Source organism: Mustela erminea, chromosome 5, assembly GCF_009829155.1.
Source record: "Mustela erminea isolate mMusErm1 chromosome 5, mMusErm1.Pri, whole genome shotgun sequence".
Lineage (NCBI taxonomy): Eukaryota > Metazoa > Chordata > Mammalia > Carnivora > Mustelidae > Mustela > Mustela erminea.
In genome coordinates this window covers 111,806,319-111,832,688 of record NC_045618.1, presented here as the reverse complement: position 1 = coordinate 111,832,688, position 26,370 = coordinate 111,806,319, and the positions used below count along the sequence as shown (strand labels likewise).

Here is a 26,370-nt window from a genome sequence, read left to right as displayed (position 1 = left end):
GGTGGGGACTTAGGCCCCTGTGGCTGGCCTGCAGTGGACCCACCTCAGTGTCCTTGTGCGGGCTGAGAGAGATTCTGTTACCCAGCTGGAGAAATTGGCATCCTTCTTAGAACCAAGAGAAGAGCATGGAAGATAATTTCCTGTGTGTTCTATCACCCTTACGAGTGGAAATGTAGTCTAGGCCCTCTCCATTGTGACCCACCTGGCAGTGATGTTGCCTCTGGGGGAGAACCAGATTAACGTTCAAGTTTTGCTCAGTTACTTCCATTGTAACCTCAGGTCTATCGGTCAAGACCTTTTTTTCCTTGTTTCGGCCTAAGTATAAAATGATACCTGTACCTGATCCTCAGGGTTTGAATGAAAAGGTACTACATATTCCCATTGTTTTTTAAACTCCAGGCTCCTGCCTCTTGCCCTGTGTCGAAAGGCCACTAGAAAGAGTTACCACTGGGAACCCTTTACATGATGTGGTTACTCTTGATGGTACCTTAAGAGTTTTGGCTGGAGCCATTCGGGGGTGGGGAGGGAAGAGGTTGGATGGTGGGATGGCCTCTGTTACCAATCACCAAACAAAAAGCTGCTCTTACCACCAGCAGTTAATAGTTCTTAGAACTGTGCCTGGCATATAGTAAGTGCTCAATTAACTATTTGATGTGTCAGTGCTTTTGAATGGCATTTATTACCCCTCAGAAGTCTTTGTTCAGATCTAGGAATAGCACCAATGCAGCCTCATTACAGAGCTTTGGGTGCTAAAGGAAGGGGGAGTGTCTGAACTTTGTAGGAAGGATGGAGTTGAAAAGCATCAAGGACTGAATGTGAGAGTTAGAGATTGGCCAGGAGGGTGGAGGAGGGGATGCTGATGATGGGAGTTGGTCCAGGCTGCATCCACCTCTGGGGCAACTGTGAGGTCCCTCCATGCCATGGGCCAATGCCATCCCACAGCCAAAGCCCACGAAGGGGAAGATGCGCATCCACTGCCTGGAGAATGTGGATAAGGCCCTACAGTTCCTCAAGGAGCAGCGTGTACACCTGGAAAACATGGGCTCCCATGACATCGTGGATGGCAACCACCGCCTGGTCCTGGGCCTCATCTGGACCATCATCCTTCGCTTCCAGGTAGGTTCTTGGGGGAGCAGAGGGAGTGGGGGAGCCTCTCTGGGCCAGGGCTTAGAACCTTATAAAATGGTGAATGAAGTGTGAGTGTTTGTGCACGTTCTGGGAGGCTAGAAATTTGTCCTGTGGGGCACTGTTTATAGGAAGAAGTGACCGTCGTCTGCACTGACTAATCGCTGAAGCTTGGGGTGAGCTGTTCAGTCAACAGTGTAGTCTTTTGAGGGAAAAGTTAGAAACCAGTAGCTGGGGAGAGGTCTGGCTGGGAGATCTGATTTTGTCTCTTTCCCTCAACATGTGTAGGTTTTTTAGAATTGTTTGATTCAGAATTTATAAAAACAATATAGAAGATCTAGATTGTTTTTCAATCAGAAACTTTTCTCACCCTGAAATTCAAGGTCTGTTATTTGTAAGGAAATTTAGAAAGTACAAGGGAAGGAAAGCAAGGCCTTCCGCCCGCTGGCTTGGGGACAGGAGGAATCAGGAGGACAAGGGGGATAAAGATAGCAACTCACAGACTGAAGATCTCATCCAAGGGGCCCTGGGTTTCCAGTTGTGGATGTGTGTGGTTAAACAGTAGTGACCGTGGAACTGAGGAGAATGAAAAGGAAAGAGGAGATACTAATCAAAGCCAATACTTTTCAGTTTTCACATTGTCCCTTACAGGACATTGTGCCTCAGAGGAGGATTTGGGGCATCTTGTTTATTCTCAGTATCCCATTAGTTATCCAGTTAGAGCTGTCTCCTCTGAATTGAGGAGGACATCCCTGGCCCATGACAGCCAACTAAGTGGGGAAACAGGCCATGGGGACCCAGGGTTGGCAAAGCAGATGGAGAGCTAAGAAGGAAGAAAGAGGGAGGGAGCTTCCCAGGGAGAGCAGGAAGGCTCAGATCCAGATGCAACTCTCATTTCTACCTCTCTCGTTCCTGCGCCCTTAGATTCAGGACATTGTTGTGCAAACTCAGGAAGGCCGTGAGACACGCTCGGCCAAGGATGCGTTGCTGTTGTGGTGTCAGATGAAGACAGCAGGGTAAGCCCTGGGCACCAGTTCACTACTCCATTCCCCACCACCCTCCTGCTTCCCCCAAGGACCGCCATAGCCAAGGGTCACACATACCATCATCCAGAACTATAGCACCTTCAGTGTGACAGATGCAAAACATATCCTGACCTGATTCTTGAAGACCTGGAATTCAGGGTTCCTTCCCAGAATTGCCTGGGTCAGACCGTGGTGTCTGTTGGGTGTGTGAGTGTCTTGGGCCCACCTTACGGAGGAACCTCTTCGTGTAGCTTAATTGCTCTCTGTTGTTGAAGGGGCCCAAGAAGGGATGGATCCATTTCTCTCCCGTGTATGGGTCCCTCAGTTCCGACACTTTCGAGGACCCCAAAATAGTCTGTCTCTTAGGTCTTAATGTTTCTCTTGGATACAGCTACCCCCAGGTCAATGTCACCAACTTCACCTCCAGCTGGAAGGATGGCCTGGCCTTTAACGCCCTGATACACAAGCACCGGTAAGAGGGAGAGGAGGGCGGAGGGCCGAACCCCTGGGCTGCTCGGATACAGCGCACACCGCATGTAGGTCCCTCTAAGCCTTCTCTCACTGTCGGCTTCCCTGCCTCCCTGAAACCCCAGGCGTGCCCTGTGCCCCTCCCCCCACGTTCGGGTGCTCACAGCTGTCCCTCCCTTGCTTCTGTCTCCTCCTTCCACTTCTGCCCAGCTGTCTGTCCAGTGTCTTTGCTTCGTGCTGGGGCTGCCCAGTAGGTGGGGGATGCTGCAGCCACCGCCTTTTAGCAGTCTGGCCTTGTCCCCAGGCCTGACCTGATTGACTTTGATAAGCTGAAGGACTCGAACGCGCGGCACAACCTGGAGCACGCCTTCAAGGTGGCCGAGCGCCAGCTGGGCATCATCCCGCTCCTGGACCCCGAAGGTGAGCGGCACCTGCTCCAGCCCTTGGCTGCTGGGAGGGAGGCAGCGTTCCTGCCAGAGGGAGCCCCGGGCTGCTGGGGTACTGGGAGGAGTCTGGGCCCGGCGCAGGGCCAGCCATGGACACAGCGAGGGGCTGGTGGCTGGGCCAGCACCCTGCTCCGGGCCGGCTCTTCAGATCCGTGGTGGTTCCTGACCCTCACCTGGCCCAGCCATGGGCCCATTTGTCATCTGTGGATCCTTCTTCTTCACTCTTTCCACTCCATTTGTGGTCCTGATATGGAGCTCATCCTCTGGCGAAAATCAGAATCACACTTTCATTCTCAACCTCTGGTTGTCGCTTGGTACCTGGAGTTGAATTTCCTGCTGGAGGAACAGGGAGCTGAACCCTCTGAGCCCAACGTTTCCAGCTTCCAGTTGGGTCCTGAGCTTGCACCCTTTCCCCTTGCAGATGTCTTCACAGAAAACCCTGATGAGAAATCCATCATTACCTACGTGGTGGCGTTTTACCACTACTTCTCCAAGATGAAGGTGCTCGCGGTAGAGGGCAAGCGCGTTGGCAAGGTATGGAGCTGATCCGCAGGGTGTCACCTTGGTTCCCTGTTTGCCACACTGCTCCCTTCCTGTCCCGAGAGCTCTGTGCCTGTACCCCAGCTGCAGGGAAGGGAGACAGATCAATCCCCACCACCTTCCTCCGAAGCCAAGCACTGCCACATTAATGGCTCCCAAGCTAAATTCCAAGGCAAGCTGCTGGTCTGTCCTGAAAAATATCCTGGGCTGGAGCTCTGATCCCCTCTTCCCCATCTCCTGAACATTCCACAGGACACTATGGGCTTCTACGTATTAGTCTGTTGTGGTTCTGGGCCTCTTCACTCGTGGTGTATCAGGAACCCAACCCACTGTACAGACCCTCTTGCCAGATTCCTTTCCCCTGCCAGTCCACAGCACCCCAAGGGTAGAGACCATTTTTCATTCACCCTTGTGTGCCTGGTGTTTAGCAGAGGCAGTGCCTAGAAGCCTTGGATTCCTAATAATGCATTTTATTCCTAATAATGCATTTTATCAACCTTCCTCGTGGCTGATGTCCTGGCCCAGCAAACTTACCAGTCTTTTATAGGGTTGAGGGAGGGGTGGAGCTGCCGGTGAACCACAGCGGAGCTTGCTCCCTGCTAATCTTGCCAGTCCCCTCCTCCTGCCTTAGCAGTGTTTTTGAGCTCAGGGAACAAACCCAACATGGAACACTCCGGCTTCACGATGAAGGTGGCCCCAGCAGTGGCCTTACTGGTGTCATTGATACTGATAAGGATCAGTAATAAAGTGATTCCGCAGGTCATTGACCATGCCATTGAGACGGAGAAGATGATTGAAAAGTATAGTGGGCTGGCCACAGAGCTGCTCACGTGGATTGAGCAGACCATCGCCGTCCTGAACAGCCGCAAGTTTGCCAACTCCCTGACGGGCGTCCAACAACAGCTACAGGCTTTCAGCACCTACCGCACCGTGGAGAAGCCCCCTAAGTAAGGGCCTGGGCTCTGGGAGGCTGGGCATCCATGGCTAGGAGCCTGACTGCCAAAGGCAGAGCCAGGCTCTGGGCCTTGAGCAGTATACCCGGAGGTGTAACCTAGAAACGAGAGAGCATCACATTTGTCATCTCCTTCAATCCCCATCTTGCTCTCCTGCTCCCAAGCCATCAGCCTGGAGGAAAGGGGCATTGATGAGTAACCAGAGAAAGTACTAGAAAGTTTCTCTCTGAGAAACTCAGAAGCACTGAGCTGTGCTTTGTTATCTGGTAATGACCTCTGTATCCACAGCCCCAGGGCTCTCTGTAGGGGTCTTGCTGATGATCAGGCACATCCTGTTTCTCTCCAATCTGTCACTGCTCATCAACAGAGCATGTGGGGACCTCTCAGGACTTCTTCTTCACCCCAGTGAAACCCAGTGAGGGGTCATGTGCACATATGTCTTCACAACCACACCCATGCGTGTGCATGCGTGCACAGACATACCCATAGGCACGTGTACATGTGGACACACAAACAGAGGGGGCATTCCAGCTCACCTGCCCTTAGCTTGTCCAGCTTTTCTGAAGCAAGTTTCTAGCTCATGGTGGTACCCTTGGCCCAGTTCCTTCCCCTCACCTCCCACACTTCATTCATGACTCTCCAACAGGGAAAGGTGAGACACGGAGTCTAAAATGTACTATAAGCAAGTAACTGATTTCCGGCCTAACACTAACCCACTTTTAAAGTCCTAAACTCAATACAGATAACCTCCTCTGGGCTTCTTTCAGGCCGCACACCATAGGGCCGAGTAGATGGTGCTCTGGGCCCCAGCCCTCTTGAAATGACTGTGAGTGGTCAGTTCTGTTAGGCTGGCCTCTGGGTGGGGACCTGGTCGACAGCCCATCTTCGACTGCTACGTAGGAGGTGCAGAAGTAGGCAGATACTGGCGTCCATGCAGAAATGTAAAAGCATGCAGTTCCATTGAGCTGAGCCTCAAGACATTCACCCTGCTGTCGGTTCTCATCTACACCTGCTATCGGCCTGGAGCGCAGCCGCTCCTCGCCCCTCTGAAGCAGCAGGCCTTTAGGACTTGTCGGGATGGCTGCTCATTAGTACTCAGGTGAAAGTTGCTTCCAAGACAGTATGTCCTCACGTGGCTAATGTTCCTTCTAAGGTTTTATTGGCTCGCTCAGTTAAAAAAACAACTAAAGAACTAGTCAGAAGTCTTCATCATTCACAGAACAGGGAAGAGCTTTCTCTGTGTTGCTTGGTAAAACTCTTGGTGTCTGCAGGAATTTCTAGAATCCTCCAGTTAGCCATTCCCCTGGGGAAGCAGATGATAAGCAAATACTGTGGAGGCTCTTGTGTTTTTTCTGATTTGTATGTTAAAGACTCAGCCCCTAGTAGATCACCATTGGTGAGTATGATAGATGTTTTAACAGGTAAATTAACCTATATATCCTCTTTATTTTTTGTTTTTAAAGAAAACATGTTTCACTATCGAAGCTCCAAGATATGCCAGGGTTCCATGTTGACTTGCAAAAAATTTGGCAATGGGGACCTCGACACTAATCTCCCTTCCTCTGTTTTCTTGACAGGTTCCAGGAGAAGGGGAATCTGGAAGTCCTACTTTTTACCATCCAGTCCCGGATGAGAGCCAACAATCAGAAAGTGTATACCCCTCACGATGGGAAACTAGTGTCAGACATCAACCGGGTACAGCTGTGTATTCCATTATACATTGCCAGTGGGGTAGCTGAGTTTCTGACAAGGGTGCAGGGAATGGTTACTGGACAGGGTTAAACCAAGCCACTTTCTGTTGGTATTATTAACTACACATGTTGGCTATTTGGGGGTACTCTCTGAACCTAGTTCTGAGAGGTCCAACACCACGCACTGTCCATTAGCTCAGCCCTCTGCTCAGATGCCCAGAGTCCATTTTTGGAGCTAGTTTTATAGCTTAGTCTCTATAGATTCCTGAGTTTCTCGGACTATAGAATGAACATTACCTGCTTATGACACCTTCGATATTTCAGGGATTGGAGGCTTTGCACCACTTAGACGTTCTAACACAATGAAAGTAGCCATGAGTCAGTGAGAATGTACTGAACACCCACAGAGACAAGTAACGTTATATCAGGCCAGCAGTCTAAGGCAGGTTTAGGGGAGGAAGAAACTGGGAAGCCAGGACCAGTGCTCCCCAAATCTTTGGCAGCCAAACGATTTGCTGAACTTCAGGCTCTGCCTGGATTCCTGAAATCATTCAGTGTTGGGTAAAAGAGATGGAACCCCCAAATCCAGGTGTGCCCTGTGCCCCAAGAATTTTCATCTATCCCCCACACAGGCCTGGGAAAGCCTGGAGGAGGCTGAGTATCAGCGGGAGCTGGCCCTGAGGAATGAGCTCATTCGGCAAGAGAAGCTGGAGCAGGTGGCCCGGCGCTTTGACCGGAAGGCTGCCATGAGGGAGACGTGGCTCAATGAAAACCAGCGCCTGGTGGCTCAGGTAGTAGGAGACACGCAGGGCATGGCAGGCAGCAGAAGCTTTCCAGAGCCCCCCGCGTTCAGCGGGGCTGGAAACCCAGCTTGCTTCGTGGTGGAAGCCAGATGAGCCCCGCCACAGGCCTTGCAGCCCTGTGGGAGTCATGCTTGAGGAAGAACTCTCCACGGACTCTGGCCCTGAGGGCCAGGTCAGATTCCACTAGCTGAAAATTGACCCCGGGGATGTGCACCGTAAGAGCTTCTGTTGCTTCCCACTTAAGAATCTGGACCCAAATGTCCGGGCAGGGCAAAGCCAGTGTTGTGAGAGAACTGGAGAGTGCGTGCCTCATTGATCACATGGGCGCGAGCCATGTGCTTACAGATGTGGGGCTCCTGAGTGAGCAGTGGCCCCTTCCTGCCCAGAATCGGGCAGTTCCTTCCCAGGCAGGTGGCAAGCGCCAGCAGGCTGCCAGAGTGCTCTGTGAGTGACTCACATCCAGCATTCCCGCACGCATGGCACAGTGAATAAAATTATGAGCTTCTTTTCAAGGTTCCTGTAAGACATGTAGTCTTTGGAACTTGGCTCTGACAAGATCAGCTGAAAAAGACAGCACAGAATGAGCTCCTCGGCCGTGGGTTTTCCCTTCAAGCCACTGTTCAGAAGGGGCCCACCATTACTCTGTGTTTAAGGGGACCAGCCAAGGGGGGCCCGAGTAAGTTGCCTGCTTTTCTCCCCATGGGCCAGGATAACTTTGGGTATGACCTGGCAGCCGTGGAGGCCGCCAAGAAGAAGCACGAGGCCATCGAGACGGACACAGCTGCTTACGAGGAGCGGGTGAAGGCCCTGGAGGACCTGGCCCAGGAGCTGGAGAAGGAGAATTACCACGACCAGAAGCGCATCACGGCCCGCAAGGACAACATCCTGCGCCTGTGGAGCTACCTGCAGGAGCTGTTGCGGTCTCGGCGCCAGAGGCTCGAGGCCACCCTGGCCTTGCAGAAGCTCTTCCAGGACATGCTGCACAGCATTGACTGGATGGACGAGATCAAGGTGCGCCCCGGAGACTGCCCGTCCCCGCGCTCCCGTGCCCCTGAGCCCACCTCCATGCTGGGGGGTGGGGGTGTCCTGCAGTTAGCGCTGCTTCCTTAGATGCCTCCCAGCCAAGCATGACCCTGAGCCAGCATGGAAAACCTGAGGCACTGCAGTGCCTGGCTGCCTCCATCTAGCAACTGCTTGGCTCCCTCTGCTCCAGACAAGTCACCAGCTCGGGTCCACAGTATTTCAGGTGATCGAGACATCTTAGGTTCATGGTAGCACAGGTGCCAACCTACAGGACCTAGAAATGATAGACCAGAATCAGGAGTTCAGAGAATCAGGCTCTGAGTGATCACAGTTTGAGTCTGGTTCGAATCCAGACCTTTCAGCCTAGGGGCAACCAAGAAGTCTGAATCTCCTCTCCCTCCACCACAGTGGGTCTCACCGAGGATGCCCAGCAGACCGACCATGGAGCTTTCTTAAAATACACATGCTCAGGCCCCAAACCTTGAGACAGATGCAGGAGATCGAGTATGAGGCTTGAGCTTCTGAAAAACATTCCATGCCTGGTTCTGAAAGGCACTCCCAGTAGGAGGTCCTGTTCTATAGCTTCCACGCTGAGTGGCAACCATTATCCAGCTGCATCTGACTCCCAGGCCCAAGTACCATGGACACTCCTTTTGGAGGCGTCTCTTCTCCTAGCAGGTATGTGTCTTCACCTCTCCTTGTCCCCTCTACCTGGTCTGTCCTCTTTGCCAGGCTCACCTCTTGTCTGCCGAGTTCGGGAAGCACTTGTTAGAAGTCGAGGACTTGCTACAGAAGCACAAGTTGATGGAGGCTGACATCGCCATCCAAGGGGACAAAGTGAGGGCCATCACCGCAGCCACACTGCAGTTCGCCGAGGAGAAAGGTGAGGCCGCAGCTATCTCTCCATCCCCTAGCTCAGCATTTTAGCACCCGAGCTTGGATAAGTCTCCTAGCTTTAGAATTCTGCTTCTTCCATCAGCTAATGGTGCAAGAAAGAAGCTTGAAGGAAAGTGGAATTCTCTAGGGAGCAGGCAGTTGCTTGGGTAATCTGATCAGAAGGCATTTAGAAGCACCAACAAGGCATCATCTGCCTTTCATTCACTCTGCTAGTTCAAGATACAACAGAGACAATCTAGGTTTCTAGCCTCGGGTCTTTTTTTTTTTTTTTTAAATAAAGTTTTATTTAAGTAATCTCTACACCCAACGCAGGGTTCAAACTCATGATCTGGAGATCAGGAGTCCTACACTCTTCCAACTGAGCCAGCCAGGCACCCCTCTAGCTTTGGGTCTTAAATAAAAGAAGTTGTTGCCTTCTTGAAGAGTCATCTTGAAATTTGGGCCTTTTTATTTTGTCTTATTTTATTTTATTTAATCTTGTTAAATTAATAAGATTAATTTATTTGAAAGAGAGGAGGGACAGAGGAAGAGGGAAAGAGTTTTAAGCAGACTTTGTGTAGCGCTCAGAGCCCAACATGGGGCTCAATCTCATGACCTTGCACTGAAATCAAGATTCAGATGCTTAACCGACTGTGCTCCCAAGGTTCCTGTGTGTCTGGGCCCTTTAAAAAAAAAAAAATTCTTGTGTATTTCTACTGAGAGCAGACCCAACTTACTCGTGAAGTGTAAGTGGGAACACTAACTAATTATAAAGAACCTGGCCTGCCATCTGAGCAATTGCCCCCCCCCAACGTAATCCCTCAGCCCCCATGAGATGGCAGGTTCTAGATCATGTGGTTCTAGCCTAGCAGCTGACCTAAAGTTTGCCCGCAAGCAAAGCCTGACCTCTTTTGTCTTCCCTTCTCTCATTCCTCCCAGGATACCAGCCTTGTGACCCCCAGGTTATCCGGGACCGTGTCAGCCATCTGGAGCAGTGCTTTGAGGAGCTGAGCAACATGGCAGCCGGGCGGAAGGCCCAGCTGCAGCAGTCTAAGCGGCTCTGGAAGTTCTTCTGGGAGATGGATGAGGCGGAGAGCTGGATCAAGGAGAAGGAGCAGATCTACTCTTCCCTGGACTATGGCAAGGACCTAACGAGTGTGCTCATCTTACAGCGCAAGCACAAGGCCTTCGAGGATGAGCTCCGCGGGCTGGACGCCCACCTGAAGCAAATCTTCCAGGAGGCAGAGGGCATGGTCGCGCGGAAGCAGTTTGGGCATCCACAAATTGAGGCCCGAATCAAGGAGGTGTCCGCCCAGTGGGACCAGCTGAAGGAGCTAGCCGCCTTTCGCAAGAAGAACCTCCAGGATGCCGAGAACTTCTTCCAGTTCCAGGGGGACGCTGACGACCTGAAGACCTGGCTGCAGGACGCCCACCGGCTGCTCTCAGGCGAAGACGTGGGGCAGGATGAGGGGGCCACGCGGGCCCTGGGGAAGAAGCACAAGGACTTCCTGGAGGAGCTGGAGGAGAGCCGCGGGGTGATGGAGCATCTGGAACAGCAGGCCCAGGGCTTCCCCCAAGAGTTTCGGGATTCCCCAGATGTGACCAACCGGCTGCAGGCCCTCCGGGAGCTCTACCAGCAGGTGGTGGCCCAGGCAGACCTGCGTCGGCAGAGGCTGCAGGACGCCCTGGACCTGTACACGGTGTTTGGGGAGACAGATGCCTGTGAGCTGTGGATGGGGGAGAAGGAGAAGTGGCTCACCCAGATGGAGATCCCAGACACACTGGAGGACCTGGAGGTCGCACGGCACAGGTCAGAGCCTGACCCCTTCCTCACCTCCCTCCACTATGGCCTGCACTCCACCCCCCGCCTAGGGTGGGAACCACCTCTAGATCAGCAAGGTTCTCTTTGAGAGGTGATGGGATGCCCTTTATGGCTGAGGCTATGCACCAGAGTCACGGGTTTTAATCAGCCTCTGTGGCTTTGGGTCCTTTACCCTGTGGGGCCTTCCTTAAAATAAAGGGGGTCTTTCTAGACAAAGTATTGAATTCCTTTTCAGCCACAGCGGTCTTTGTTCAAATGAATTGTAGACAGAACCCCTGACATAGAGCACAGAGGAAAACAGAACTGTTGAGTGCAGGGGGAGGTGAGAAGTCAGAACCCCACCAGCTCTAGCTTTCCATGGCAGTTTCTCAGCCACAGAACCCCAAAGGACCCCAGGGACCAGTTTCCAAAGCACCAGGCTGCAAGGCCACTCTCCTTTCCAGTACTCTCATTGTTTCTGTGCTCGGGCATGGGGGAGCATACCCCTGTCCACGTGGCCCTCCTAAGCACAGAATCAGAGAGGTGAGGAGCATGAGATGCCGCTCCCTAGAGGATACTGAGGTGGGCCCAGGTTGGCGGAGGGAAGGGTCCACTTTCAGAACTACATTCCTCCCCCCGGCCACGCCCCCCTCTCCTAGGACAGAGCACCTGGCTGGGGAGGGGATCCTTCAGGGCAAGGTGCCAAGGCATGGAATTAGGGCCCAAGGACAGCAGCTGTGGCCCTGGAGGTATGGCAGGTGTTCTCTGAGGTGATCAGCAGCCCCCCATACACACCTCTTCATTCCCCTCTGCCTTTCCATTGAGCCAGTGGCTTATGGAGTAAGCAACCAGCATTTTACTAGCCTGGTCCAAGAAATCCTAAACCATGAAACTGAACCCATGAATCAGAAAATAGGGTATGTCGGCATATCTCTTTCCTTTCTGCCCCCTTACCCCATCAAATGTGTTCTGGAGACGGAAGGAGAAAGCAAGAGCTCCACATTCCAGAGACCGGGCGGTAGGCAAAGTGCCCATGCTTCCTCCCCAGTCATCCTCTTTGTCCATATCAGGTTTGACATCCTGGACCAGGAGATGAAGACCTTGATGACGCAGATTGACGGCGTGAACCTCGCTGCCAACAGCCTGGTAGACAGTGGCCATCCACGCAGTGGGGAAGTGAAGCAGTACCAGGACCACCTGAACGACAGGTGGGGCATGGGTAGGGCTGGGGCTGAGGGCGCCTTCTCTCAGCAGCCGACTGGGGAGTGACCCCGACGTCAGGATGCCTGCCATGCACTGCCCTTTTGTCCCCTCCAAGCTCTTGTCTTTCTCAGCCCCAGTCTTCTTCTGACTCTGGAGCAGTAGCAACAAGGGGGAGGCCCTGCATGGTGAATGCCGCAGGGGCTGGGCACGTATCCTAGGGGATGGAGGGGCCGTTCTGAGTGCACGCGTTGTTAGAATCAGGCCATATGCTACTCATGCCACATTTCCCCAGACATTCCTAGGCCAGGAAAATTGCTTTCTGAGAGCTCTTAAGTACTGTCCATAAAAGAAAGCTCCAGCCTGTGCCAGAATGCAGCATCAGTAATGAGGATGGCTTGAATGAAGAGGAGAATTAGCAGGAAGCCTTGAGCACACTTTGTGGCTGGAACAAAAAAACAGGCCCTGAGGAGCCTTTGGAGATGGTCTGAGGTGTAATTGCCATGAGTTCCTTAAGGATCTCTGAGGATAGCACATGACAGCCTGTGTTCCTGTTTGTTACCCAGGGCCCCGCACTCACAATGCCACGTCTTCATCAGCTCCTCATTGTCCCAGCCCCTTTCCCCACACTTGTGTCTGAGCCTTGCTCTGCCCGAAGCGATCTGGGAGGTGGAGTTAGGGAAAGACCCAGTTGTGTGGGGAAATAAAATAAAAGGAAGTCAGCACAGTAGAGAACCTCTGTAATCTGAGGTTTATGAGGAAGGGGAAGATGCTCCTTTGTTCTTCTTCGGGCTTGGAGGTAATGGCAGGGGGGTATGTTGTGTGTGTGAGTGTGTATGTGTGTGAGTGTGCAAGACAGGAAGAACTTGTCAGCTGTGTATCTGACAAAATCATCTGAGAATGATCTTTACGGATCCCTAAGCTTTGTGCATTCCAAAGTGAAATATATCAGGGCACTTGCCATCCTTAGGTGAGAGAGAACTGGGGGCATGAAATAGTAAAATGGTTTTCTTGAAAGCTGAAACATACCTGAGGAGTCATCGAGTCTGGCCAAATACTCCCAGACCACTCTGTCTCACACAAACACGTCTAGGGGTGGGGATCACCCCTTCACCATGCAGCCCATCCCATTCGGAGGCAACTCCTTTGGGTTAAAAGGTTTGACCCCCTATTGAACAGAAATCTCCCTCCTTGCAGTTTGCACACCTTGGTTCTGTCCCTGCCCTTTAGAGAGATCAAAACTGATTCTAATTCTTCCTCCATGTGATAGCTCTTCAAATACTTTTTGGAACAACTGTCATTCTTCATCTTTGCCCACGGTCCTGCCTCCGAGACTCCACTGTTCTCTGCCCCAGAGCACATTTTCCAACTCTCTGCTCCTGATCCGGCCCCTCCTTTGGGGCCAGTTCAGGTTCCTCTTTTTCCCTGTGCCCGAGATTTAAAAAACTGTCTTTCCCTCTTCTGTACTGGTTTAGAGCTTTATATTCTACCTTGTATTATAATTACTTTTATCCTGAAGTACTTTCCTTCTATACTATAAGCAAGTAAAAGCAGTATCTTTACCGTCCACAGTACTTTGAGCACCAAGCACGTAATTGAGCTTTCCTCTGTTTGGTATATTCTTTTCCTGGATAGCCACATGACTTACTCCCTTACATTATTCAGATCTCAGCTCCCATGTCAGCTTATTGAAGCGGACTTCACTGACCCAGTTGAACACCACTACCTCCTCCCCCCGCCCAGCCCCTGTGCCTCTATCTCGTTACCTCACTTTATTTTTTCATCGTGTTTGTCACCACTTGGATGAATCATGGACTTATTTATTTGTCCCTTCCCACTCAAATAAGAACAAGCACTTTGCTTTGTTTGTTGCTACCTCCCTAGAGCCTAGAACAGTGCCTGGCACAAGGCACAGGACAGTTGCCTGATAAATGCTTAGTGAGATGAGTGAACAGGGACAAAACTGAAATATCTTCTGCCAAGCTCGGCACATAGGAGTCCTTCAGACGCTGACTGAAGAAGTGATCGCCTTTTGCCGTGTGCACTCCAGTTGACCAATATTTTCTTTTTTAATAATCTTGGGCCCAGGACCAAACCTGAGGTTCTGAGTTGGCCTGGCCAGGGCTGACTGGAGTGGTTCTGTCAACTTGTTTTATCGGGGACACAGCACAGCAGGGAGAACCATACGTAATTCCCAGCCCATGCTCTCTGTGGCCTCTGCTCATGGCTGCAGTGAGTCCACACCTGGAAAAACCTAGAAAATCACCATGAGGCTTCTTGCATGGAGGCACAGAATTCTCCAGAACTGAAGGACTTCTCTGTCTAGGACGGAAGCTGTGAAATCTCTGAGCTCTTGCTCTTCTCTCTCCTGGTATTCCCAGGTCTCCCCTGCCTGTCTCCTACTTCTCTTCGCAGACCTGTCTAGCAGCTGTTGTCACACCTTGGGAGAACCCACAGTACACTCTCCCCAGGCCATTTGCCTAGTCCCTCAGCTTCCTTCCCCCCGGTGCTGGGGGTACAGAGCAGGGTGAGATAGCCAGGGCTCCATCCTTAAGTAGGTCACTACGGTGGCAGTGCTAGAGAGGTGCTCACTGAGATCCCGCTCAGATGGCTGCCACGAGACCTGCCCCCATCACCCTTGTCACCCTCACAGCTCCCTTAACCCTCTCTGCCTGGTGTGTGCTTTATACATAGCATTCTATATTACAGTTATTTTGTGAGCTTGTCTTAATTTTTCTCTACATCACACACTCCAGGAGGCAAAGTCTGGCCAGGACTATATCCTCCCGATCGCTAACATAATGCTTACACCTTGTGGGTGTTCAGGAAAGATGGGCTCAGCAAATGAGCAGTGAGCACACTCCCATGTGCTTACATGTTACGTAAGAGTGAGTCCAAGGAAAGGGTCCCTGGTAGTCTTGGGCCAGGGTGATGCACAGCTCTTTAGAAGAAGGTGATTGGGAGCTCTGGCCAACCTCAGACCCCAGGGCATGTGCCAGACCTTTGCATAGTTCCTGTTTCCATGCCAACCCTGCGTCTGAAGGTTAAGGTTATGCTATACATTTCAGTTATAACCCCAGCTTCTCCCTTTCCTCTTCCGCTTCCTCCTTCATAAGGCCTGTTTTCTTTTAGAGCCAAGGTGACTTTTTTAGGCCTTGGGTACTTTGAACACAGTCTCAGGCATTTGTATGGTTCCTCTAGCAGGAACCTATGGGGCCCTATGCCCTGAAATTGTTTTTAAGTTGATAAATGTAAGCTTTCTAATTATATTCAGCATTTCAAAAAATTGGGGGAAGTTCTGTTTGCCCAGAATTCAACTACCTACAGAGCCGAGCTAAGAGTCCTTTTCATTTCTTTACTTATGGTTGGAATCACATCCCTGCTTGCCCCCCGCTGATGGGAAGATCTGATTGACAGTTCAATTGTCTTGGGGAAAATTGGATAAATGAGTCTTACTCATCACAGTGTGTTGGGTAGATGATTTTTTTCAGGGTACAAGATCTATGGGGAGAGACTCCGGTGGGAATCTGGGTAAGGAGGCCCTGTGGGAAATGTTAAAGAGGGTGTCTCATTATCATATGATCTCACCGATATGAGAAATTTGAGTAACAAGACAGAGGATCTAAGGTAAAGGGAGGGAAAAATGAAACAAGACAAAACCAGAGAGGGAGACAAGCCATAAGAGACTCTTAATCTCAGGAAACAAACTAAGAGTTGCTGGGGGGAGGGGAGGGAAGGATGGGGGGGCTGGGGCAGGGACACTGGGGAGGGTGTGTGCTATGGGGAGTGCCGTGAATTGTGTAAGACTGAGGATTCACAGACCTGTACCCCTGAAGCAAATAATACGTTTTATGATAATTTTTTAAAAAGGCAAAAGAAAGAGGGTGTCTCTGTGTCCCCCTTTGCAGGTGGCAGGCATTCCAGACCATAGTGTCAGACCGGCGGAAGGCAGTGAACTCGGCCCTCCGGGTGCGAAACTACTGCGTGGATTGTGAGGAGACCAGCAAGTGGATCGAGGACAAGATGCAGGTGGTGCGGGCCATGAAGGACCTGGCAGGCATCATTGCCATCCAGCGGAAGCTGTCAGGGCTGGAGCGCGACGTGGCCGCCATCCAGGACCGTGTGGGTGCCCTGGAGCAGGAGTCGCAGCAGCTGATGGCCTCACACCCCGAGCAAGGAGAGGACATCGGCCAGTGGCAGGCATGTGTGGAGACGCTGTGGCAGCAACTGCAGGAAGCCCTAAAAGAGCAGGAAGCCTCGCTGGGGGAAGCCAGCAAACTCCAGACCTTCCTGCAGAATCTGGATGACTTCCAGGCCTGGCTGTCCATGGCCCAGAAATCTGTGGCCTCTGAGGACATGCCTGAGTCTTTCCCGGAGGCCGAGCAGCTCCTACAGCAGCACGTGGCCATCAAAGACGACATTGACAGGCACCAAGAGAACTTCCAGAAGGTCAAGGAGTCCGGGAAGAATGTGATCCGTGATCAGACAGACCCAGAGTACCTGCTCCTGCGCCAGAGGCTGGAGGGCCTGGATGCTGGCTGGGATGCCCTGTGCCGCATGTGGGAGAGCCGCAACCACTCCCTCGCCCAGTGCCTTGGCTTCCAGGAGTTCCAGAGAGATGCCAAGCAAGCTGAAGCCATCCTCAGCAATCAGGTAGGGAGAGGTATTCGGGGCTGGTGGGGGGAGGGTGCTATCTCTCAGGGCAAGAGCCCTGGTGAATCTATGAATGTCCTCAGAGACCAAATCCTACTTTTTTTTACATTTAAATTTTAGTTAGTTAACATACAGTGCAATATTTTTTTCAAGAGTAGAATTCAGTGATTCATCACTTACATACGACACCCAGTGTTCAATACAAGTGCTCTCTTTAATCCCCACCACCCAGCGAGCCCATCCCCCACCCCCCTCCTTCTGTCAACCCTCAGCTTGTTCTTAACAGTAAGAATCTCTTATAGCTTGTTTCCCTCTCTCCTTTTTTTCTTTTCCCCTTTCCCATATGTTCTTCTCTTTCTTAAATTCCACATATGAGTGAGATCATATGATATTTGTCTTTCTCTGACTGATTTTGCTTAGCATAATACCAACCAATCTTAGCTAGATCCATCCACGTTGTTATAAATGGCTAGAAATCATTGTTCCTCATGGCTGAGTAATATTCCATTACACACACCCACACACACACACACCACATCTTCTTGATCTATTCCTCAGTCAATGGACATCTGGGCTCTTTCCATAGTTTGGCTGTTGTAGATGTTGCTGCTATAAACAAACATTGGGTGCGTGGATCCCTTTAGATCTGTATTTTTGTATCCTTTGGGTAAATACCCAGGAATGCAATTTCTGGGTCATAGGGCAACTCTATTTTTAACTTTTGAGGAACCTCCATACTGTTTTCCAGAGTGGCTGCACCAGTTTGCATTCCCACCAACAGTGCAAGAAGGTTCCCCTTTCTCCTCAAATTCTAGATTCCGAGGACCCTCTCTAGCCATGAATTGGGGGGAAATCCTCCTTGTTCCTTATCACATGCCTTTTCCAGCCCTGTTTCCTAAATTGTGCCCTGTTCTTGGGTCAGCTAGAGGCTGAAGAGGTGAATTTTCCCCTGAGCCGTTACCCTTCCATGTGGCTTCAGGCACACAGTTCAGTGGATGCCCCTGAGGTGGGGGTGGGGCCAAGGCCTAGGGCACTGCCTCTTCCTTGCACAACTCCAGGGAGCACCGTTCATGCTGAAGCCTAGATGGCTGCACAGGGTGCCTCTGCCCGGCACATGCCCTCACTGCCTTCCCAGCATGTGTCCATGCCTTGTCTGGAAACTTGCTTCAACAGGAATATACTCTGGCTCACTTGGAGCCCCCAGACTCCCTTGAAGCTGCAGAGGTTGGAATCCGGAAGTTTGAGGACTTCTTGGTATCTATGGAGAACAACGAGGATAAGGTCTTGAGTCCTGTGGACTCTGGAAACAAGCTGGTAGCTGAAGAAAACCTCTACTCAGACAAGATCCTGGAGAAGGTGCAGCTGATCGAGGACAGGTACTCTCCGCCCCCAAGCTCACGGGGCTAGAGCCAGATAGGGCAGGTGATGTTGTGCAAGGTCCCTGGGCTCAGCACTGTGGTGACAACAGCTTCTGGCTTCCCTACCAGGCACAAGAAAAACAAGGAGAAGGCTGAGGAGGCTTCTGTCATTTTGAAGGACAACTTGGAGCTCCAGCACTTCCTCCAGAACTGCCAGGAGGTGAGGCTCCAGCAAGGTGGGCCACCTTGCAGGAGATTCCCTGCTAGGACCAAAGTGCCCTAGAGGTAGAACAGTCATGGGGGCTGGGAGGACACCCGGCTGGCTCAGTCCAAACAGCAGGATCAGTTGGTCTTGGGGTCATAGGCTTGAGCCCCATATTGGGGTGTACAGATTACTAAAAAAAAAATAAACTTGAAAGAAAAAAAGAAAGAAATTGAGAGTCTAGAATTTCATAAGGGGAGCTCTGAGGTCATCCTCTAGAATCGTGGGTTCTATAATTTTTTCACCAAATCTACAAATTTTAATTTGCCTAGTCCAGGACACGGTTTCTCAAAGAATAGCCTGAGGGCTATCTCTATGGAAGTCCCATGGGGCCCTGGTCAAGGCCGGCTTCAAGGATATGCCACCTGTGCATTCATCTAGGGCCTGTGCTCAGAAGGGCCTCATGCTTGCCTTAATGCTCTGTGGTTGCCATCTTAAATTTTTTTTTTTTTTTAGATTTTATCTATTTATTTGATAGATAGCAAGAACAGGGGAGCAGCAGGCAAAGGTCAAGGGAGAGAAGCAGACTCCCCTCCGAGCAGGAAGCCTGATGCAGCACTCGATGCCAGGACCCCAGAATCATAACCTGAGCTAAAGGCAGATGCTTAATGACTGAGCCACCCAGGCACCCCTGCCATCTTGAAATTCTTTTTTTTTTTTTTTAAAGATTTTATTTATTTATTTGACAGACAGAGATCACAAGTAGGCAGAGAGGCAGGCAGAGAAAGAGGAGGAAGCAGGCTCCCTGCTGAGCAGAGAGACCGATGCAGGGCTTGATCCCAGAACCCTGGGATCATGACCTGAGCCGGAGGCAGAGGCTTTAACCCACTGAGCCACCCAGGTGCCCCCATCTTGAAATTCTTAATAATTTTGAGCATTCCCATTTTGCACTGGGCCCTGCAAATTATGGAGCCACTCCTGGCACTTGTTAAATGCAAAGTCCTGGGCCCCGCTCAGGCCCAGAGGAATCAAAACCTCAAGGGATGAGAGAGACAGTAGTGTTTTCAACAAGTCTCCTAGTTGGAGAGCTGACTCAGAAGGTCCTTGCTCAGCCCGCAAGGAATGTTTTTAACCCGCGCTCCTGGAGTACACATGGAGCCCCTCCATGAGTGGTCCTTCTGTGTGGAATGGTGCTTTCTCTGACTTCGTTCTCTCTCCCATCCTCATACCCCTCTCCTCTCAGCCCAAACAACTTTGTTTTTATCTGCCTCTGCCCTTGGCACCAACCAGGCTTGGTCTGCTGCCAGGACATTCTGAAAACATCGGATGCTCATCAGAGTTCTTCCCTCACTGTTAATTACAAGATCTGCCCTTGGCTTCTTCCTCAGATAACATTTTCTCTGTGTTTATTAGTGATTTCTCACCTACTGCCAAGGGGTGGATTTATCTATCCATTCAGTAAGCATTCCCTGAGTTCCTTCAGTGGGCCAGGCCCTGTCCTAGGTCCTGGAAAAATGGCAAGAAGCGTAACTGTCCCTGGTGTCACCCACGTACACTCGACTGGGGAAGACGCTCAGGTACCGCTATTTTAGCCCTGAGACAACACAGGTTAAGTTGCTTGTGCTCAGAGTCAGGGACCGAGCGTTAGAGAGTAGTACTCCGCTGTGTTCATACTTCCTCTCCTGGACTGCCTTCTGCAGTCAGAGGTGAACCGCAGGTCCTGCCCTGAGCCCCTGGCCAAAGAGGTCCACTCAAAGACTGTTGGACTCCCTCCTTCTGTCCACAGCTCACTCTCTGGATCAATGACAAGCTGCTGACATCTCAGGATGTCTCCTATGATGACGCGAGAAACCTACAAAACAAGTGGGCAAAGCACCAGGCCTTTATGGCAGACCTGGCTTCCCACCAGGGGTGGCTGGATAGCATCGATGCGGTAAGTGAAATGAGTGAGGTGCGCTGGGGGCTCTCTTCCCAGATGCGCATGCCTGAGTGGGGCTTCACGTGGCGCGTGGACACCGTCTGAAGCTTACTGGACAATATAGAACCTGGAAGTGAAACACTTCTCTAAAGAGTAGTCCAACCTTCAGAGCTCCTGCCACGTCCAGTCCTGTTAGGCCTGGTCAGAATTGGTGTGTCCTCTGGGGCACCTGAGTCTGGGGACAGTCCAGACACTGAGGAGACCTGGGTGCGCGCCTCAGCTGTGGTGCCGGGATACCAGCTCTCTCCGTGTGCTTCCATTATCCTCACCAGGGCCCCAGCACTGTCCTGCCCGAGGGCAGGGGGACGTGGGAGATAAGCACAGTAGTCCAGGGGACCGTGAAACCTCATCGTTTGGATGGGCAAGACCACCAAGGAGTGGTCACTCACACCCCTCATAGATGGGGGACACTAAGAGGATGACCCCTTTATAACCAAGCCCGCTCCAGGGCCCAAGTTAAATGTAGCTGGCATTCCATCTGGGCGTCCCTCACCTTTGCTCCCCACTGCTGTGGCTGTCCAGGAAGAAGCAGGTGTAGGGTCCACACAGGGCAGCAGCCATTGTGGTCGAAGGTGCAGACTCTGAGCCAGACTGTCCGACGACTCAATCTCCCTGAGCCTCACTCTCTCCATCTGAAAAATGAGGGTAATAGCAGTACCTGCGCAAGGGAATTGTGAACATTAAAGCACTTAGCATGCATAGTACTTGGCGCTTATGAGGTATGCAGTAAATATTGGCTGTTATTAGCAACATACATTCCTAGGCCCAAATCGATTACACTGTACCCAGCTGAAAGGGTACATTTATGCAGGTGAAAACCCGGTAAGACAAACCCAGTAACTAAAAGACACCACCGAAGACTAGTGCACAGCTGCTAGGAAGACCATTGAGAGCATAGAGTCCTTTCCATGTTGGCTGGACCTGGGTGGATCTTGTTTCTTTTTTTTCTTTTAATTAAAAAATAATTTAGATCAGCTGATCCTGGTCAGCAGCAACTCCCCATCCTACAGTCTTCTGGAGCCCTTAGCCCCAGACATACCCCTCCCTGTCACATCTTCTCCTGCAAATAACTCTGGGGGTGCAGAATCAGCGGAGCCTCACCTGCATTCTAGGCACATTCTTTGCCTCCCCGACCTCCCCTCAGTTAACCCCTGGCAACTACAACCCTTGGAGGGCCGCTCCAAGGTTGCTGGGCCTCAGAGGGTGAGCCCTCCTGCTTCCCCATGCAGGAAGGAAAGCAGCTGATGGAGGAGAAGACCCAGTATACAGCCCGGGTGGCCCAGAGGCTGGAAGACTTGCACCGGCTCTGGGATGAGCTTCAGGCCACCACACAGGAGAGGGCCCAGCATCTCTCAGCTGCCAGGAGCTCCTACCTGCGCTCACAGACCCATGCCGACCTCAACAAGTGGATCAGTGCTATGGAGGACCAGCTGCGATCTGATGACCCCGGCAAGGACCTGACCAGTGTCAACCGGATGTTGGCGAAGCTGAAGGCACGTGAGTGGGTTGTAGACTGAGGATGTCGGAATAGGAGATCTTGGGGAGGGAATCTGAAACCTGAAAGGGAGAATTCCTTCTGTTCCTCTTAGCGGGACTTGAGCAAAACTGTCTCCTGGTTGATAACCCATCTCTTACCCCTTTGCAGTGGGTAAGACAGGGATCCTGGATTTAAAAAAAAAAAAAAAAATGCACAGGAAGTATAGGACAAGCACCTGTGGGAAGGCTGAGTGGGGGCATCCAGAGAGACTTCCTGAGGGAGGCGGGACCTTTAAGAATGGATAGGATATGGATGATGAAGCAGACGCAGGGCTACCCAGGGGCCAAGGCTGTTACCGACATGTCCTCTTGTGTCCCAGCGTGTGGAGGACCAAGTGAACGTGCGGAAGGAGGAGTTGGGGGAGCTGCTTGCCCAGGTGCCCTCGCTGGGAGAGGAGGCAGGAGACACAGACATGAGCATCGAGAGGCGGTTCCTGGACCTCCTAGAGCCCCTGGAGAGGAGGAAGAAGCAGCTGGAATCATCCCGAGCCAAGCTGCAGATCACTAGGGACTTAGAAGATGAGACGGTGAGTTGGCCGCAGACCTCTCCCCCAGGGGCCGAGCAGGCAGCTGCCGTCAGGATAACTGGCTGCCGCCCAGGGCGGTTCTTAGCACATGTCCTGTCCTCTCACCTCCGGATCTCAGATCCGTTATGATAATTATATTAAATATGAAAGTAAAGACAGTGCTTTTGGAACAGTAACTCAGTCATGGACTTTGAGACAGACAGACTTGGGTTCAAGATCCAGCTGTGTTGCCTTCCACCTGGATGACCAGAAGCAAATTATTTGGAACCTCAATTCAAAATATCTAAGTGTCCCCATCTGTAAAATGGGGACAAAACCCTGACGGAGTGTGGGAAGAGAACCAGGGAGACACGACAGGAGAGAGCTCTGTCTGACTCTGTCTGGGGTGAGTGGTGGCCACAGTTGTCGCCCGCTGAGCCCCGCCTTCTGGTCTCTACAGCTCTGGGTGGAAGAGAGGCTGCCTCTGGCCCAGTCAGCCAACTACGGCACGAATCTGCAAAACGTGCAGCTGTTAATGAAGAAGAATCAGGTGAGTCCTGCTTCATCTCGTTAGTGTCCCCACCTGCCCCCTCCCTGCCACAGCCCTGCCCTATCCTGCTCTGCACAGGGCGGAATGCCCATTATTGTTCTTGTTGGTAGCTGTGGGGCCCCCAGATCCCATAAAAAGAGAACATTGGTGATGGCAGAGAGAATTCTAGGAAGTCCATGGCAGGGCTGGTAGGGGGTGTCCTGATGATTTGGGAGGAGCCATTCAGACCCACCAGAGCATCGAGTGACTACAGGACCCTGGCCTGGGTGTCATGTGTCCCGTGTCCTGCCTGAAAGGAAGCCCATAGCTCCTGGTTTCTTTCCTAAGACTGACTTGCCCCTCTTTCAGGACTGAGCCTGACCTGTTGGATATCCTCAGAGCAAGTAGGCCCCGTTTCTCTGCCACGTGAGGATACTCATGGGAAGCCTTTAAACTTGGCCCCTGAGCCTATTGGAGCAACATCCATTTGCTGCTCTGCTCTTTCTTAAACCTCATGGATCATTTCAGAGACCCTGGTCAGACTCCTGGGAGTGAGCAGATGCAGTACTTCCTCCTGTATCAGGAGTACAAGTGTCGTGTTTTGTCTTCCAAGAAGACCAGCTGCACGCGTTCATGGTGTCTCTGCGGCCAGCCCCTGGTCTTGGGCAGAGAGTGGCTCCTCCTGCCTGCTCAACTCTCTGGGTCGGGAAGTGGGGGCAGCCACGCCCAAGAGCAACAAGAGCCTGGGAAATGGTCTTGGAGAAGAGCAGTGTGTCCCAGAATTTGAATCAGCTCAGCACTTCCTTGGGGAAGAAAGGCCTTGGCAGCCAGTACTTCCTCACAATAACAGCAGCTGACATCTGCTCACAGAGCCCAGCAACTGGGCAAGGGTCTGAGTTACATTCAAAGAGGTGTCTGAAAAGTTCCTCAGACCATTTGCTTCCAGTTGACATTGACCTAGTCACAAAGGCTCCAGTGTGCACAGGCAGGGTCTTGGGCTAGAAGTTAGTAGGTAGGGGTTCCACTAATGCCACAACCTGTAGTTAAAGGAAGGATACTGGTAGAAGGCAGTATCCTGGGGCCTCAGTTTCCTCATCTGTAAAACAAGCTGACATCAGTCCTTTTGACACTAAAGTCTTTGACTCTATCTGGCCTCAGTGTGATTGCCAGAAGACTCCCAGCTCCGCTGAATGAAGGTTGCTATTTCAGGAAAAGGGCAAGACAAATATAGGTGGGTTTCCCCAACCAAGAAGGGAAAGATAGCCTCTTTGGAAAGCCTGGCTGCCCTTGTCAAGACTTCTCCAGGCCAGACCAGCTATAGCTTAAATCTCATTTTATCTTTCCCTCTGTTGCAGTGGTTCTCAACTTCAGTATGCACCAGACTCACCCAGAGGGCTTGTTAAAACACAGTTGACCAGGCTCAGTCTCAGGTCTACTGAATCAGACTCTGGGAGGAGAACCTGGTAACTTTTGCATATCTACCAAGATCCTAGATGACGTCGATGGTGTTGGTGTGGGATCCCACTTTGAGAACCACTGCTCTGATGGTTATCCATTACAGCTAGAACCATTCATGTGAGCCCTTGCAAGGGCTCACATGAATGGTTCTCGACTTTGGCTGCACAGTAGAATCACCTGGGGGACATCTAAACCTGTGGATGCTCCGTTCCTACCTCAGACCAATTAATTAAGGTCCCTGGGGATAGGGCCCTGACTCTGTGTTTTCCTAGACTATTCAGTGTGCACCCAGGGTTAAGAACCACTGTCCCACCTGATCTGGCTCTGGCCTTCCTCTAAAGCTCACTTCTCATCACTCTGACCTTCCTCCATAGTATTCCAGATTTTCTGGCCTCCAGATGGTCCCAGCTGGCTTCCATCCCAGGGACTCTACGCTTTCTCTTCTGTCTTGTCTGCAACACTCATTCCCCAAACCTTTGTACAGTTACCTCCTTCTCACTGCTCATGCCTCACTAGGATGCCATGTCCCTGGGAAGGCCCTTCCTGACGCCCCCCAGCTAAGTAGCCACCAGCATGCCTCAGCAGACATTCTCGATCTCACTGGGGTATCTTCCTCATAGCACTCATTATCCACATTTATTCACTTATTTCCATGCTTACCATCCACTCTGTCTACGACAGTGTAAGCTTTATGAAGGCAGGGTTTTGTTGATCTTATTCCCACATTGTCCCTAGAGCCCAGGACGAGGCCCAGGACCTAGGAAATAACTTCATAGCTCTCTTTGGACACGTGAGGTAGAAAGAATGCATCATAAGGAAGCACACTGCATGGGAGCCTGGAAAGGAATTACTTAAAAAGAGAGGGAGAGAGATACATTTTAGGATCCCTTGCAGAGGTCACAGGATCTCAGGGAAGGAAAGTGGCACACAGAGCTGTTGTGGGAATTCAGTGGCACGGACCATGAAAAACGGTCAGGATTGAGATTCCCAGTATAAAGGGTCAGAAGGTATTTCAGCAAGTTAGGTGACTTGTGGCTCCTGCTGCTTCTGTGGACTTTCAGTGCTGACAGTCACTGTCGGATTGTGTGTAGGCCTCTCGCCCCTGCCCTCCGATGGTTTTCAAGGCTGCGGGGAGATTGTAGAAAGGGAGGAGATGAGGTGTGGGAGCCGAGAGCCCACATGCAAGCAGCAGCGAGGCAGGGCCTCTAGGACCCCAAAGTGAGCCACACATGGGTAATGGCCCACCAAAGAAAAAAGCCACCCTGTCACCAGAGAGAGAGGAAAATGCCCTCTCTGTGACCAAGGGCTTAAACAGCAAACAATACAGAGTTCGCAAAAGATCTGAGAAATAGAAATGGGGGGCAGACTCTGAGCAAGGAGCCACCATCAGCTGTTGTCTCCCATGGAGCCAGAGGTGCTAAAATAGGATCTCAAAGGCCATTTAGGAATCAGCTAAGAAGCAAGCTGTGCTGAGACACAGGAGGCCTAGGGAGCAGAGAGAGCCACGTCCAAAGGCCCGCACTGCCGCTCACCGTGCACAGGTTACACGGTCCAGGCCACCACCGGGCCCTCACTAGCTCCGGAGTATGCCCGAGTGACCAGAGGGGGCCCTGGCTGAGCCGCTGCCTGCAGGCCGGCCCCCCACCTCACCTCCCAGCCCTTCCCCTCTGGCCGCAGACGCTGCAGAATGAGATCCTGGGCCATGCACCGCGGGTGGAGGACGTGCTGCAGAGAGGGCGGCAGCTGCTGGAGGCGGCTGAGATCGACTGTCAGGACATCCAGGAGCGCCTGGGGCACCTGCAGGGTGCATGGGATGCGCTTCAGGAGGCGGCGGCCGGGCGGCTGCAGCGCCTGCGGGATGCCAGCGAAGCCCAGCAGTACTACCTGGACGCGGGCGAGGCCGAGGCCTGGATCAGCGAGCAGGAGTTCTACATCATCTCCGACGAGATCCCCAAGGTCAGCCCGGGCTGGGGCGCTGGTGCCAGGCTGGGAGCCAAGGCCAGGAGGAAGAGCAGGGGTGGGGCCGGCAGTGGGCAGCTGCGCATCGGAAGTCCAGGCGTCTGAAGGATCAGCCGCTGTGGCAGACATCCCGCAGCCCGGTGCCCCGTTTGCCAACTTAGATGTGATCGAACCCAAGATTTCCCCAGCTTTCTCGTGCCGTGGCTTCTGTATGGAGGGCCTGCCAGGAGGGAGGGAGGG

At 52.0% G+C, this 26,370-nt stretch overlaps 1 protein-coding gene across 1 annotated transcript in view; it reads left to right on the top strand.

Moving 5' to 3' along the window:
* The window catches only part of SPTB (spectrin beta, erythrocytic), a 123,806-nt gene that overhangs the window by 74,278 nt on the left and 23,158 nt on the right, over window positions 1-26,370 (top strand). Inside the window, exons 4-23 of the mRNA XM_032344489.1 lie at window positions 943-1,116; window positions 2,050-2,141; window positions 2,542-2,622; window positions 2,923-3,038; window positions 3,486-3,598; window positions 4,364-4,551; window positions 6,135-6,252; window positions 6,881-7,039; window positions 7,760-8,062; window positions 8,807-8,957; window positions 9,890-10,760; window positions 11,822-11,959; window positions 15,860-16,604; window positions 17,778-17,980; window positions 18,092-18,182; window positions 19,951-20,097; window positions 21,372-21,635; window positions 21,999-22,205; window positions 22,645-22,734; window positions 25,849-26,127. Of these exons, the coding sequence (XP_032200380.1) occupies window positions 943-1,116; window positions 2,050-2,141; window positions 2,542-2,622; window positions 2,923-3,038; window positions 3,486-3,598; window positions 4,364-4,551; window positions 6,135-6,252; window positions 6,881-7,039; window positions 7,760-8,062; window positions 8,807-8,957; window positions 9,890-10,760; window positions 11,822-11,959; window positions 15,860-16,604; window positions 17,778-17,980; window positions 18,092-18,182; window positions 19,951-20,097; window positions 21,372-21,635; window positions 21,999-22,205; window positions 22,645-22,734; window positions 25,849-26,127 (4,530 nt within the window). The remainder of the gene's footprint in view (window positions 1-942; window positions 1,117-2,049; window positions 2,142-2,541; window positions 2,623-2,922; window positions 3,039-3,485; window positions 3,599-4,363; window positions 4,552-6,134; window positions 6,253-6,880; window positions 7,040-7,759; window positions 8,063-8,806; window positions 8,958-9,889; window positions 10,761-11,821; window positions 11,960-15,859; window positions 16,605-17,777; window positions 17,981-18,091; window positions 18,183-19,950; window positions 20,098-21,371; window positions 21,636-21,998; window positions 22,206-22,644; window positions 22,735-25,848; window positions 26,128-26,370) is intronic.